Source organism: Macaca thibetana, chromosome 5, assembly GCF_024542745.1.
Source record: "Macaca thibetana thibetana isolate TM-01 chromosome 5, ASM2454274v1, whole genome shotgun sequence".
NCBI classification, from domain to species: domain Eukaryota; kingdom Metazoa; phylum Chordata; class Mammalia; order Primates; family Cercopithecidae; genus Macaca; species Macaca thibetana.
Window position 1 is genome coordinate 176,265,532 of NC_065582.1, and position 16,473 is coordinate 176,282,004.

Genomic DNA, 16,473 nt, shown 5'->3' on the forward strand with positions numbered 1-16,473 from the left:
ATTAATATTACCTAGGCTTAAAGGTTTTCAAAGACATAGGGAACCCTTCATGATCTTCATCTTGTTCACCCTTATGTCTTCCAGTTGGGTACCCCTTAAGAGTTCACTAATGTCTTTAATAATATTAATAGTGATACATGTATTCAGTGTGGTTAGTGACACCTGTGTTCTTGGCACAGTGCATGCTGTGTTCTGTGTTATCCTCCCATCCTCAAAATGGTATCAGTGCCTTTGTTACCTCCATTTCACAGATGAGGAAACTGAACCTCAGGAAACGGAAGCTAAGTAATTTGCCATGTTCTCACAGTAAGCACGAGCTGGAGGTGGAATCCTAACCCGGGTCTTCCCACGAGGCCATACCCTGTCCTGCCTGCCTCATTGCTTTCATGTACCTGATCCCATAGATGGATCATCATGTTAACTCAGGGACATGAATGATGAGCACTTTTCCTATGATAAAGATGAAAAATCTGAAGTTCATAATACACTCAATGTCTTTTCCAAAGCCAGCAATAGAGGCAGGATTGGTTCTCAACCCTGCGTGTTGTTATACCAAACACCACTCAGGCCACCGCACCCTTCATTGGCAGAGGTGCATGTATTTATATGTGTTTGCTGACAGTCAACCACACATTGAAAACCAGAGAGCCCGGGGACTTATGGCTTTATCCTTGGGACCCTAACCACAGACAGTGTCAAGACATCAGATGGGGTCATAGTCACAACTGAAGAGATAATGGTGCCACATTGTCTTCTACAGGTGGACAAGCCCATTTCCAAGGACATCAGAAGCCAAAACATTAAAGGTAAGGTCATGTCAGTCAAAGTGTAAAATGTAAGTATGGAAACATGTATTTTGCTTCTAAGATCGTCTTGCATTGCTGTTCGTGGTCATGGGTGACCTTATACAAGGCGATCTATTGAATTACACTTCAGGAAATAACTACTAATTTTAGTAGAGTCTCACACACTTTATGTCTTTTTATTGCCTTACCTTCTTGATGAAGAAATTGATTGTAAAAATTCACATTCTTTGTTGTGCAATTTTGGAAATGAATTGTTTTGAAACATATGGATTGCATTAAATATATAATCATGTTATCTCTCCAAGCATACCCTCAGAAAAGTCACAAGATAGAAATCTAATTTTAAAACATTGATTAATTAATATGAAAACAGATTTTAAGGCCTGAGGCAAAACAACTCAATTTGAAGACGAAAATACAGGTACGAGCCTGAAAGCAAATAATCAATTTCAGTAGTGCTAGAAGCATAAATGGAAGATAAGCCAGACATTTAATGGTATTGTATCCATTATAGCTTCTCTCATCATTTTTCCCCATGCCCCTATCTCCTTTTATGATGCTTGATTGGAAAAGATGACAATGCCAAGATTCACTTTGCCCAATAATTGAAACATATCAAATTCACCTTTCATGTGTCTAATGGTACCATCTATAACGTATTATTGGTGCCATCTTTTCTTTAATGGGAAAGTGTACCAGTTAGGGTCCCAATAGGCAATAGACAGCATACTCAAATTAGGATCATTGAAGGAAATGTATGGCAAAGGAACTACTTACCTGGTGAGTGTGGTATAGGGGGAAGAATAAAGAACGGTGCAAGAACCATGGCTGACAGCAGCGGGGCTAGCCCCACCCCTAGGTGAAGAGGGATGAGGGAACAGTGACTGAAAACTACAAGGAGCCCACCGCCTGCAGGGGAGCAGTGACCACTGGTCCTGGGACACCACCAGCCCAGGCAGACTTCTTGGGGAGGGGGCCAAGGGAGTAAACCCCCCACCTCTCTCTCCAACCTCTCTGTGACCTCCTGCTGGGGCTTCCCAATGGCTAAACCTAACTAGAAACGAGAGGACAGGGGCCTGTGTGTCCCTACTGGTCAGTGTCACCAGGCGGAGAGCAGTGTAGAGGAAGGTGAAGCTAGAGGGAGGTTCTGGAGGGCAAATGGAAGACACTCATAGCAGGAAGTGCCAGCGCAGTGAAAAAGGGGACGGAGAGTAGCCAAAACCTAAGGCACACCCCCAGGCTGTGTGACCTTAAGTAAGACCCCTAACCTGAGTTCTCCTTTTATTTATTTATTTATTTATTTATTTATTTATTTATTTAATTTTTATTTTCTTTTTTTCTTTTTTTTGAGACGGAGTCTCGCTCTGTTACCCAGGCTGGAGTGCAGTGGCCTGATCTTGGCTCACTGCAACCTCCGCCTCCCTGGCTCAAGCGATTCTCCTGCCCCAGCTTCCTGAGTAGCTGGGATTACGGATGCCCACCACCACGCCCGGCTAATTTTTGTATTTTTAGAAGAGACGGGCTTTCACCATGTTGGTCAGGCTGGTCTCAAACTCCTGACCTCGTGATCCACCCACTTCGGCCTCCCAAAATGCTGGGATTAACAGGCGTGAGCCACTGCACCTGCCCCTTTTCCTTTTTTTTTTTTTTTTTTTTTTTTGAGACGGAGTCTCGCTCTGTCGCCCAGGCTGGAGTGCAGTGGCGCGATCTCAGCTCACTGCAAGCTCCGCCCCCCGGGTTCCCGCCATTCTCCTGCCTCAGCCTCCTGAGTAGCTGGGACTACAGGTGCCCGCCACCAGGCCCGGCTAATTTTTTTTTTTTGGATTTTTAGTAGGGACGGGGTTTCATCGTGTTAGCCAGGATGGTCTCGATCACCTGACCTTGTGATCCGCCCGCCTCGGCCTCCCAGAATGCTGGGATTACAGGCGTGAGCCACCGCGCCCCGCCCCTTCTCCTTTTCTTTAACCAGCGCATTAAAGAACAACACCTGGTGAATTATGTAGAGAAAGTATTTTCACTCCTCTTAACAGAGAAAGGGACGGGAAACATAGAGGGATCACAGACCAGACCACAATCAACTGTTGCAAAAATGACCTCAGTCATAATAATGTGCTTTGTAGGCATTCATGGAGAAATGAGTCCTGGAGAGAAATCAGATGAGAAATGAACTTTATAATTGCCATCTTATTCACAGTTCACTGTGGGCATCCACCCTCACTGCTTTGACTGCAGAAATTTATTCGACCATTATTCCACATATCAATATGTCTGTTTACCTCTCTATCTGTATGTTTATCTACCCTTTGCCTCAGTTCACAAAGATATTAGTTAATAAAAGCTTGAACAATAAAATAGAAGAAAATCTACATAGATGACATAATTAAAATAAAGATAAAATGTAAGATCCTCAGGCATGCATCACTAAATTCTACTATAATTAAACTGTTAATTTGCCTCTGAGCTGCCTGATAGTCTAAGCAAAAAGGGAATCAAGCTTCCTTATGTGATACAAATTTCCCATTACAAGAAACAAACCAGTTCCTCAGAGAGAGCAAGGAAAACACATTTTTCAGGATTGAGTTAGCGCTCTGTTTTATAGCGAATGTTGGGTCCCATGACTACAAAAATATGAACGTTTTGTAAAGCAGACTTCAGCGAAAGCAAGGCTCAGAGAGGTTGAGGCTTTTGCGGGTGGGGCAGGTTGTATAGAAGACTTCTTCAAGAAGAGTTACTTTATGTACAGCATCCTCGCCTACATTTCCATCACTGATGGTTCCCCATTACCATCCAGAGCTCTAAGGTACCATATCTAGAACGAGGCTGGAAGGAGGGAAATTAATATGAATGCCCCCCCATTTTCGGATCAGACATCTTGCCGAAAAATGCTTGGATGATTTATGTGTTTATTACAAAATTCTGTATTTTTGATGCAAACACATTCTCAGATAATTTATTCACTCTCACAAAAATGTCATAAAAAAACATATCGGTTGATTCAGTAATGGCAGAATTTTATGGTGATATTTTTCATCAAGTTGAGCAGTTATCGATTTATGTTAATGTACATTTTATGTCATTTTTCTTGCAATCATATTCTGACATTATCTGTAAACTGTCAGATTTCAAGAACTTATCTTCCCTAAAGCTTGACTTTTTGTTTTTCATTCCTAAAAATAGGTAAAAGTTTATTTGGAGGCAAAGTATTTAGAATACAAGTTGTGTGTGACAAACCACTAGCATTAACCATAGATCTAGAAGAAATCATCTTAGTTTCAGATAGGGATAGCTATAATTTTCAAATACAGTGTGGCTTATTTTTCTAGAGAAACCAAAGTTGAGAATAAAGGAAGCTAAATTGCATTTTCTCTTTGCTGTAGATGTGAACCAAGCACAAACTCTAAGCCAATTTCCTTTGAGGTAACAAGCATACATATACAAGAATGAATTTATAAAGAAATACAATACGCCTCCAAGAAAAGAAAAAAAAGAGAGAGAATTATGCATAGGCTAGTGAACCTGTATATCCAGAAACACAAGCTGGTTGAAAGAAGCAAAGTAGAATTCCACAAAATGCCATCAAAAGACCTTTATACTAGTTTGCTTTTAGACAAGTTTAGATGCTGAAGAAATTAGAATCAGAAATGAGTTTAATCTGGGTCAATTCCCTCATTTTACATAACGAAGCTTAGCAAGGGAAGTGGCTTGCTCAAGGCCATCAGCAAGTAGTCACAAGACCAGAGCCAAGGTTTATTCCACTATGGTAATGTTGCCAGGGTTTTCTGTGTTTGCCAGTGTATAAAATGCATTCTGCAAACTCTCCCTCTCATTTGGTAACCAACATCCCATTCATCCAGACTATACAAAGAGCAGAGCCAGAGTGAGTTGATAGATGATACTGCTCCCTAGTGGCAGAACTTGGCAACACACAATATTGCAATAATGACGAAATTTGGTATTTTCTATCCTTTGCAGAAATAACACGCCTGAGGTTGCAGAATTCATCAGAAACAAATGTAATATTATTCCCCTACCATTTTACATGTAAATGTATTTCAGCCACAACACATGGCTCAAAAGCAACAGAGACATTGATATAATGCTCATTCAAAGTTAACATTATTAACTTCATGAAATCATTCATTAATTGAACTACAGAACAGTATTTTGTCTCACCACCACACAAGAAAAATAATACAGTTCAGAGAAAAGGAAAGGAATCTGTAACTGCTTGATGTAACAAATTTATTTTCTGATAGAGAAATATAAAGTAGGTAGAAACAGGAGACTGAAGAACAAGGTATTTAATAAAGGAAGCTCCAGAAAATTTATATCTCCCAAATAATAATTCCCCAACAGAATTGCAATGTACAAGAACTGCCTTTTACATAGGCAAAATATGGCCTTCCCCATGAAACCATTTCAAAACGGCTTGAAGTACATGCATAATGAAAAGCATTTTTTATTTTCCTTGTAATGTTGGGGTGTTCACTGGAATCAACCACCCCAGTTTGCTCTGGATGGAGGGGTTCTTCAGAAGTAGGACATTCCAAATTAAAACCAGAGACATCTGGGGTAAACTGGGACAAGCGGCCTCTATACCTGTATGTCTTATGTGCAAGCCAGCAGAATGGAGGCGTTATTTTGTATATTTAATCAAAAGTTTTAAAATAGCAGCATCTCCACAATCCAGCCCCTCCTTGAAACTGAGGCATAGCATCCCTCACAGATAATTGAGTTGGTCAAGAGCCTCACCACCTTCCCAGGAAGCACACCCTACCTTTAAGAAGCCCCAGTTCTTTACTTTCAGCTAAATATGAGGAACAATGTCTTCCTACAACATCCTCCCATTGGTCCTTGCTCTAAGATGAAATGAATGAAGCTCCAAGTAGCTCAAAGTACAGTTATCTGAAATTAATTAGGTGAGATGTTGAGAATCATATTAAATAAAAGGGAAGGCCAAGCACGGTGGCTCACACCTGTAATCCCAGCATTTCGGGAGGCCGAGGCAGGCGGATCACCTGAGGTTAGGAGTTTGAGACTAGCCTGGCCAACATGGTGACACCCCATCTCTACTAAAAATACAAAAAAATTAGCTGGGCGTGATGATGTGCACATGTAGTCCCAGCTACTTGGGAGGCTGAGGCAGGAGAATTGCCTGAGCCTGGGAGGCAGAGGTTGCAGTGAGCCGAGATTGCGCCACTGCACTCCAGTCTGGGCAACAGAGCAAGACTCCGTATCAGAAAAAAAATAAAATAAAATAAAATAAAATAAAATAAATAAAAGGGAAACTCTGGATGCACTAATCTTGAGAAACACTGAGTTAAACAAAAATAAACAGATCTCTTTACTGCCCAAGTTTTTAGAGCATTGTGGATCTCCAAAACGGGGATATGGCATGGAGCATTGTAACTTAAGTGTCCATGGAACCTGTTTTTTCTTGGATCACATTCTTTGGCCCATGCTCCTTAGAACACATTTTAGAAAAGCCTAGATTGACTCATATATTAGTTTCATTTCTAGGTTCACAGTACATTTCCTATTCTAAGTAGTTTCTCGGGGGTTATAAATGATCCATTGTTTGGGACGGATATTCCTCAGTCTATGAAAGCCACATCTACAGGCGGCTTGTGAACGTAAATGCTTCCGCCCCTGCATGCTCTTCCCTCCCCTTCCTGCCAGTCCCTGGGGAAGGGATGGACAGTGATAAGCTTGCCCTCTCTCTTCTCTACTTAGTTTTTCTAATGCCATATCCTACATCACAATGTGAAGAAAAAGCCATTAATAATAAACATGAAATTGGTATAGTAAAAGCTGCTTGTATGGAAAGGATAGAGAAGATTATAATGCAGGATGAAAATGGGCACACATGTAACCCCCTGAAGGGTTCTTCCTGCATACTGCATAAAGAGAGACCAGGGCACTGCCATAGAGAAAGAGTTTAATAGACACGAGGCTGGCCACACCACGTGGGAGATGTTCATACTCAAATCATCTCATTCAAAACTCACAGGTTAGGGGTTTTCAAAGGCAGTTTGGGGGAAGGGATGGGAGGGCAGGTAACAAGTGCTTGCTGCTGATTGGCTGGGGTGGAGATGAAATCATAGGGGTTTGAAGCTGTCTTCCAGCAGGTGAATTGCTTCTGGGTGGGGCCACAGGAAAGGGGCTGGCGGTAAGGTGGACACATTGGGTTTAGCTGGAACCATGGATGTCAGACATGCGTGCAAAAAACCGGGAAAGATATCTTCAAAGGTCAATCGACAATAGTGGTGTTATTTTCAGGAATAACTGGGGAAATTGCATGTCTTACAACCTCGGGAATAATGGCTGACAATCGTTTATGTCTGCGCCTTAGCTGGACTCAGGCTGTTCTCATCCCCCCAGCCTGATGGCTTCCCATTAGCTTTACAAAAGTGGTTGACTTTTGGGCAAGGCCTATTATTATTTAAATTATAGCCTGAAAGTCTTCCAAAGTTAGCTTTGCCCAATAGCCCAGGAGTAATTAAGGGAAAGATAAGATGGGGCGTGAGTTAACTTAGCTTACTATTAATATTATAATTCTCGCCCCCGCACGGTGGCTCATGCCTCTAATCCCAGCACTTTGGGAGGCTGAGGCGGGTGGATCACAAGGTCAGGAGATCGAGACCATCCTGGCTAACACGGAGAAACCCCATCTCTACTAAAAAATTAAAAAGTACAAAAAATTAGCCCGGCGTGCTGACGCAAGCCTGTAATCCCAGCTACTCGGGAGGCTGAGGCAGGAGAATTGCTTGAACCTGGGAGGCGGAGGTTGCAGTGAGCCGACATCACGCCACTGCACTCCAGCCTGGGTGACAGAGTGAGACTCAGTCTTAAAAAAAAAAAAAAAAATTTAAAATTCTCTCACTGATATAATCTTTGCAAAGGCAGTTTCACATAGAGATCAAAGATGCAGACACACAGAGTGAGGTTAAGAGCAGAAAATGTATAAGCAAAAGAAAGCGAATAGCTCTCTGCTATGGAGAGGAGCCCCAGACAAATGGGTTGCTGATCCACAGTGAAACAGGGGGGTTTATAGATGAGCTAGTGGGGAGGCAGTGTCTGAGCTACACAGGGCATGAAAAAACCAGTTAGGACCAGGTTTGCCATCTACATAGGGTGCGAACCTCTGGCAGCCCCACCTCAATCTTTTTTTTTTTTTTTTTGAGACGGAGTCTCGCTCTGTCACCCAGGCTGGAGTGCAGTGGTGTGATCTCAGCTCACTGCAAGCTCCGCCTCCCGGGTTCACGCCATTCTCCTGCCTCAATCTTCTTATGCAGATGGGTTCTCAGCCTGAGCTTTTCCATGCTGCCCATTTCTTTCTTACTATACATGTGCTGACGAAAAAGGGGAGACGAAGATTCCATGGCAGACATGCCTGGCCCCAAGGGAGCCCTTTTTTCTTGGTATAGCTGCAGGCCTCCCCACCACACCCCCTGCAAGCTTCCGACTTCCTTATCTATGTTTGCAGCTCGATCTTTCAGGCTGCTCTTTGTTGGAAAAGAAATGATTTCTTGGGCTGTTTTTTTTTTTAGAAAGGAAGTTCTGCTGGGGACTCTTTTGTCCTCACTATCTGCCTAAATAATTTCTTTCTATTTCCTATATCAGATGCATAGCAAATATTTGTCAAATTAAATCTGCAATTTAGCCCATTTTAATAGTTCATTGGATAAGCATTACCTCTAAGTATGGTGTCCTAGGAGCACCTGGAGATGAGCCCGTGGCCTCAGTCACACATTCATATTAGGTAGGGGCCTGTGGAGAGGCAAGTCGAGAAGCCTGGGTGACTTCTGGCCCCCTCTGTCCCTGTCTGAGTTTAGGCATATCATATTCCTTCGCTGGGCCTTAATATCCCATCCGTAGAAACACAGTAGAATCAGTGGTCCAGCATTTTGTGAATTTAAGGATATGATTCATACATACAAATCCAGCCACTCCACTGCCCACATCATCCCCTCCTCTCCCTTCCTCCATTCCCTGAGGCACCGAGATCAGGGGAAAAGATACCTCCCAGGCTTGTTTTGGAAAAATGTTCCTATCCCACATCGCTCACTAACCCCAGCATGAAAGCAGTTGAAGTACACGTCCCTCAGAAAATGCATTTTCCGACTTTCTTTGAGGAGCTGTTAGAGCAGGCAGGTTTCTCTCACATCCTTGGCTTTGCCTAACTTAATTCCTTCCCGTCGCAATCTAAACAATGGTTTCGGCAATGTACTGCTGCGATTAATTTCTGAAAGTTTCAGCAGACTTAGAGAGGTTTCTCAAACCGGCCTTGCCAAATACACATTTTTAGCCACTTGGAGTGTAAGTTGCTTCTTTGGACTCTCCCATAAATAATCATCAGGACATCATATCCTAATGGTTTGCTTTCATAAATCATAAAGCTCTTAGACACAATAAAATTTTTGATTGAGACCAAGTTTATCCAATTTTACAAAGTCTGCATCTCTAATTACAGAACATTATACTTATGTTCTATTTCTGAAAGTATTGATTTGCATGATTGTATTTCATAGTTAAAGGGTATTACAGCCGGGGGTGGTGGCTCATGCCTGTAACCTCAGCACTTTTGGAGGCTGAGATCAGTGGATCATTTGAGCCCAGGAGTTTGAGATGACTCAGGAGCCTGAGCAACATGGTAAAACCCCATCTCTACAGAAAAAAAAAAAAAAAAACAAAAAACTTAGCCGGGCATGGTGGTGCACACCTGTAATCCCAGTTACTTGGGAGACTGAGGCAGGAATCAAGAAACAGAGGTTGCAGTGAGCTAAGACCACACCACTACACTCCAGCGTGGGCAACAGAGCCAGACTTGGTCTCAAAAAAAGGGCGGGGGGTGTTGCATATATTTACCACAGATTGAACAGTAGCTAAGTGAAAAACAAATACAGAAGTCCTCCTTATCCTCAGTTTCACTTTCCACAGTTTCAGTTACCCACGGTCAACTGAGGTCTGAAAATATCAAGTGGAAAATTCCAGAAATACATAATACATAAATGTTAATTTGCACGCTGTTTCTGAGCGGCATGATGAAATCCTGAGCGGTCCCACTGGAATCACTTCTTTGTCCAGTGTTTCCGTTGCGCTGTGTCCAAACCACCTGTGAGTTGCTCAGCAGCCGTCCAGCCCATCAGATCCGCTGAATCGCAGTGCTTGGGTTCCAGTCACCCTTACTCTACCTAATAATGGTTCCAAAGTGCAAGAGTAGTGATGCTGACAGTTCTGATTTGCCAAAGAAAAGATGTAAAGCGATTCCTTTAAGTGAAAAGGTAGAAGTTCTCAACTTGAAAAGGAAAGAAAAAATATTGTATGCTGAGGTTACTGGGATCTAAAATAAAAATGAATCTTCTATCCGTGAAATTGGGAAGAAGGAAAAAAAAGTGTGCTTGTTTTGCAGTCACGTATCACCTTTATCATAGGTCTGTATATTTAGGAAAAACATAGGATATATAGGGTTTATTACTATCCTCAGTTTCAGACATCCATCATGAGTCTTGGAACATTTTGACTTAGGATAAGCGGGAGGCCACTGTAACTTAAGTGTACGTTTATGTAACTTTTTGTTTGTTTGTTTTTTTGTTTGTTTTTTTAGACGGAGTCTCGCTCTGTCGCCCAGGCTGGAGTGCAGTGGCCGGATCTCGGCTCACTGCAAGCTCCGCCTCCCGGGTTCACGCCGTTCTCCTGCCTCAGCCTCCCGAGTAGCTGGGACTACAGGTGCCCGCCAGCACGCCTGGCTAATTTTTTTGTATTTTTTATTAGAGACGGAGTTTCACCGTGTTAGCCAGGATGGTTTTGATCTCCTGACCCCGTGAGCCACTGCACCCAGCCTATGTAATGTATTTTTAATAATGGTTGTATCTAAAGCCGGTTCACAGAATTCCTGAAAGCTTAACAACCATCCATTGCAAGCTGGCACCAGCCACTCCAAAGAACGATCTCTTAACTCTTTTTCCTTCTCCAAGAGGCCTTACTTTAACCCTCCCAGAACACGGTGATATTGACAATGTCTTCATGGTTTCACCATACTAGGTTGTGGTGGAAACAGTTAAACTAAGGTCCATCGGATTCTGCAACCATGCTATGCCCACCTCAGTACAATACTTCCCCCAAAGTAGTTACTTTGTGAGATCTGTCCTGAGACTGCAAAGCAAATGAGTCTCTGGGCAAATGGTGCTGATTACACCTTATGACCACCAGGTGGCGAGCATGCCGGGCTTCTCCAAGAGTAAACTGGAGATGGGGAAGACTTCAAACAACTGTTTGGGTTCTCTTGTTTGACAGGTAGAGAACTTTCCCTAGCATTTTAGAATATTTGTGTACTTCATTCGGAGGGTAAATTCCCACTTTCCCTCTAATTTTTCATACTATAATAATAGTAGTAACTGCAGCTGTGCATTAAGAACCATGCCTTGAAGTTCATCAATTCATTTATTCCACACATGAATTTTCATGAAGTATAAATAAGCACTTCTTACTTCTCCAGATGGGGAAATTCATTCACTCCTCATTCCATTTGTTTATTTCTAAACATTTATTAAGCACTTGCCATGATCCTGCCCATAGTATGAACAGAATCAAGATTCAATCTTAACAAATTCAGCTCCAAAGCTCACCCTCCTTTAAATATCACAAATACTTGAGTTATTATTTCTTTATTAAATAAGGCCCCCAGATTTTAAGAAACTTGCTGGAATTATCTGAATTACCATCAAAGCCGTAAAATGGTAAACAAGTTACTTTGCTTGTTCAATCCAGTTTCTTTCACTTGCAAAGTTCTTTAAGTTCACCTTGACTTCTTACTTTGAAGGATTGCGGTTAGCTAAGCAATGATTAAGTGAAGCTCATGGTATCAACACTTGCCAGTCGGCATATTTGATGCGGCTGAAAGCCCTGTGGATTTTTGTAACTATTGCTGATATTATCCTACAAAGGCATCTTAAAAGGGAGGGAGGAATTCACAGAATCTTTGTTACAAAATCTTTATGAGAACAGGAAGAGGGACCTGAGCTAGCACATTAGCACAGTCAGCCTCCTCGCCACTTAGTGTCCCGCATCATCTTAGCAATCCTCAGAGTCCCCGCCAGCAAGAAGGCTCTCATTACATGCGCCGCTTTGTTCTTGGGCTTACTTAATTTCAAGTATTCTGTGTTAAGCAACAGAAAATGAACTGACACCACCTGAGGACTTTCGCCCTTGCCGTTTTCCTCTGTCAGGAATCCCTTTCCCAAGATATCCACATGACATGCTCCCTGGCTGTCCTCAGGCCTCTGATTTCATCCCCTAACCACAGATGCCTCCTCAGACCCCCCTAAAACACAGTAGCCCCGGCTCCTACTCTCCGTGCCCTGCTGTCCTCCAATCTGCTTTATTTTCTGCATAGCGCTTGTCATCACCTGTGAATGTTTATTTATACTTTTGTTTATGTATTTCCTAGCTCCTGCCACTGGAATGTAAGTTTCATGGGAATAGCAACTTTATTTGTTGGTATTACACTCCCAACACCTACATCAATTCATATATTAAAAATGAGTCCATGCCTGACACATACTACGTGCTCAATAGTAAATCAATGAAATGAAAGAAGACAGATGTCCTAATCTACACTCACAACCCCTGAAGCAAACTGGATAGTTATCTTGAAAACCATAAATGGAATTTTCCTATTAAATTACAGGAACTCAGTCTCTTTATTGAATTCTTTTTCCGGTGAATTGAATTGATCCCCAATAGATATAGTGAAAAAAGACCACTTGGAAAGCCAGCATCTAGTTTTGCAGGAAAAGTCATCAACCCAGGCAACAAGATGGTCCACCAGGGAGCTCTGGAGGTGAAGCCAATAAACAATAACATGAAAGGAAATTAATTTTATGTTTTCTAATTTTGTGCCTTAAGCAAGCATCATGTGGCCTAAGCTTTTTTGTGATTTCCTTGAAATAGTCAAAGATCTAATGTTAACTAGATTGCTGCTGTTGTTGAAGGACATCCTGGGTCATATTTTGGGTTTTCACAATGCCAAGGACATCAATTATTTCTGTATGCAATCAGCATACGGAATTCATAAAAAGAAGTGAATCCTACCTATTTCAAAAGTGTTTTTCAAAAATGAAAACAGAAAGGAAGAATGGTAATTTTATTCTTATTCTTTGAAGTAATTATTTTAGATATGGAAGAGCCATTAAAATCATACAGACCAGTTTGTGCTGTGTTGCATTGTGTTGTGTCGTGTTGTGTTGTGTTGTGTTGTGCCAGTTGGACTTTTCACCAAGAGGAATCTAAAGAGGAGGTGCAGTGGAAAATGGGCTGAAGTTAAGCCCTTAATGACATGGGGTGGCGAACCGGTAACCAGTCCCCCTGCGTCCAGGCACCAAAGGACTTTCAGGGGAGAGCGCAGGGGGTTCTTCAGCACATGGTTAAAAATCACTGATTTAGCCCAACCTCCTTGTCTCACAGATGAAGAAAGCAAAGGAGGCTCAGTGCGAAGCCACCCAGCCAGTATCCAGTGGAGGTTTAAGTCTCCTGTAACAAGAGATAGACATTTTCTCACTGATTCCGCAACAGCTTTATAAAATAGCATTTATTACACCACGCCCATTTTTAGAGATAATCAAACATTGCTTTTCCAAGGAGCCTTCTTCTGACAACCCAGACTAACTTACGTCTCCCACATATTCATTTAATACTTTGTCCTTCTCTACTTGAAATCCTTATCTGATTGTTCATGATGCCTCAGTGCAGGTCTACCCGCTAAGGTATAAACCCTATGGCAACAGGGTCAGTGCCAGCCATCTTCACGGTCACATCGCCAGAGCCAGAAGCTTGGCCTGTGAACACCCCAACTAGGAGGACCTTGACAGGAAGGATCGAATTGTATTTGTCTTTTTACCCCAGTGCCTGGTACTGTGTTTAGCTCAGAGTAGAAGCTCAATAATTACATTGAGTCGAATTATGGAAATAAAACAACCTAAAGTTCAGACAAATCTGCTCCAGGCTCCACTTGGGCTTTTTGTAGGGTTAATTGGCCTTGAGAAATTATCCCATGTAGTTTGTCCTTAGTTTTTTTCATCCATAACATAAAGAAGTTGGATTCTGGGGGTCTTCAGAAATTATTCAATTTTGAAAAATCTGTGATGCTATTTTCCTCTGCTTGGAAATACCCCATGAAGGTGGTAGGCAGGAAATTGAATAGTGTACGTACACACACACACACACATTAAGTTTAAACAGGAATCAGTGGTTTCAAGGGGACCATAAGAGTCACAGGACGTGCAATGAAATCTTCATTCTACGATTTACTCGCTGGGTGAGTGCAGGTGAGATATTTAACTTCCCTGTGTGTCAGTTTCTTCATTAACAGAACAAGGCTGAGGATTTAATAAGACCACATAACTAAAGTGTTTGGCATTATTCTGGGTATCTCATATGATCTCAACAAATATTAACTGACATTATCACCAATATTATTACAAATCAAAATGATTTTCATGTAAGTGTGTATAAAATCAATGCTTGATGACATTTTCCATAAATTCACTGGTATTCCTTCTTATGTTTTAGGAGACACATCCATAAGAAAGAACAAGGTAGGATAAATCATGAAAATGTATTTGTTATTCATTATTTACTTTAGAAGCCTAGAGATATAGACAATGCAAAATTTCAGATATCTCTTGAAAAATATATCCTATAAGTCTGGTCACAATTTGTAATTTCTATTTGTAAATCAAAAAACTGTTAACCATTGGCCCTGCTCATAGAACAATAAACTTAATTTAGGTTTCTCTTTTCTTTTTCAGATTCCTTTACCACCTCCTCGGTAAGACACTTTAAAATAGCATTTTATTTCGCTATACACTGAAATAATTTGTGCCAGCATCTGGAAAAGAGAAACACAAACATTTGACATTGAAAATCTAATATGATTTCAGAGTGAGAGCTGGATATAGAAAAAAAAACTAATATGAGGTATTCAATGAACAAGATTAAACAAGCCTTCATTCATCTATTTAATCATTTATTCATTCATTCACAGTTTTCTATTCAATATACCTTCACTCATTATTTCTTGATGAATGTATTCCTCCCCTGTTTCTTTCTATTCCTCTCCTTTCTTTCAGTACAGAAATCTGCTGGATGATATTGCTGGGTATACTACTGGCAGGCCTAGATTCATATGAAAATGGGATATGCCCTCAGGGAACTTACAACATATTAAGTATATATTCATGTGATATATATATACACACACACATATATGATACATATATAAATACTATTACATTTATACATATCTGTGGAGAAAAGAGCAACAGGCAGCTGCAGAGGCTCTGAGTGACCGGCCACTCTTGTTGCTCTATCTGGGACCCCTGAGCACCTCTGCCATAGCATGCATTACATACTCTGCCAATCATTTCTTCACCTCTCTGTCTTCCCTGCTAGAAGGAAGCAGCTTGAACCAAAAATCTACCAAAATACCTGATATACTTTATGAACAAATGAGTGAATGGGTGAATAAAATATGAGTGAGTGAGGCATTCACTGACTTTCAAACATTTACATATATATATGTGTGTGTGTGTATATATATATATTATATATATATATATATTTTTTTTTGAGACAGTCTGGCTCTGTTGCCCAGGCTGGAGTAGAGTAGCGTGATCTCAGCTCACTGCAACCTCTGCCTCCAGGGCTCAAGTGATTCTCCTGCCTCAGTCTTGTGAGTAGCTGGGATTACAGGTGCATGCCACCGTGACTGGCTAATTTTTGTTTTTTAGTTGAAACGGACTTTTGCCATGTTGGCCAGGCTGGTCTTGAATTTTTGACCTCAGGTGATCCACCCACCTCAGCCCCCAGAGTGCTGGGATTACAGGCGTGAGCCACCGTGCCCAGCCACTTTTTAAAATATTTATTTGGGTAGTACTAAAAACTCAGATCTGCCAGTCTGGGATGAATGGAAGGCTGTTATCATTTTCTCCACAGGTCTCCTAAAGCCAAAACAGTCGCACTATGGAGGAGCACGTTGACTCCCTATAGAAAATTATATCACGCCCTTTAGAAAACAGTGCCAGACCTGACCAGTCTGCTCTGTAGTTAGCATCCAAAAACTAGCATTTTCAACCCAAAGCTGGGGACACGGAGGGCAGAGCAGTGTGGATTCAGGCCTGAGGCATCACTGCTGCAGCAAACCTTCTCAGGAATCCTATTGCGACTCTCCACACAGGCCTCTCATCACACTTCCGAAGCAGTACCAGCCCTTGCCCCCTGAGCCGGAGAGCCGCAGGCCACCTTTAGCTCAGCGACACACCTTTCTGGAAGTCCAGAGAATGCCCAGGTGAGAGAGTCATCATTAATGGTGAAATGACCAGCAAGAGTGTGGGTGTGGGGAAGGGGACAAGGAAAACCAACCAAAGTACCTGTCAGAGCAGGCTCCCTAATGGGTGGGGAGTGTTTTGGTCCATTCAAAGACATAACCAAGACTGGGTAATTTGTAAAGAAAAAAGTTTTAATTGACCCACAGTTTCACATGGCTGGGAAGCCTCATGAAACTGACAACCACGGTGGAGGGGGAAGCAGGCATGTCTTAGGTGGCAGCAGGTGACAGAGCCTGTGTCCAAAGCAAACGGAGAAGAGCCCCTTATAAAACCATCAGATC

At 41.9% G+C, this 16,473-nt stretch overlaps 1 protein-coding gene across 3 annotated transcripts in view; it reads left to right on the forward strand.

Moving 5' to 3' along the window:
* Positions 1 to 16,473, forward strand: part of CLNK (cytokine dependent hematopoietic cell linker) — a 245,670-nt gene that overhangs the window by 176,322 nt on the left and 52,875 nt on the right. For all 3 annotated transcript variants that reach the window (XM_050792136.1, XM_050792138.1, XM_050792137.1), the window contains exons 8-11: positions 761 to 806; positions 14,376 to 14,401; positions 14,615 to 14,634; positions 16,042 to 16,152. In XM_050792136.1, the coding sequence (XP_050648093.1) occupies positions 761 to 806; positions 14,376 to 14,401; positions 14,615 to 14,634; positions 16,042 to 16,152 (203 nt within the window). The remainder of the gene's footprint in view (positions 1 to 760; positions 807 to 14,375; positions 14,402 to 14,614; positions 14,635 to 16,041; positions 16,153 to 16,473) is intronic.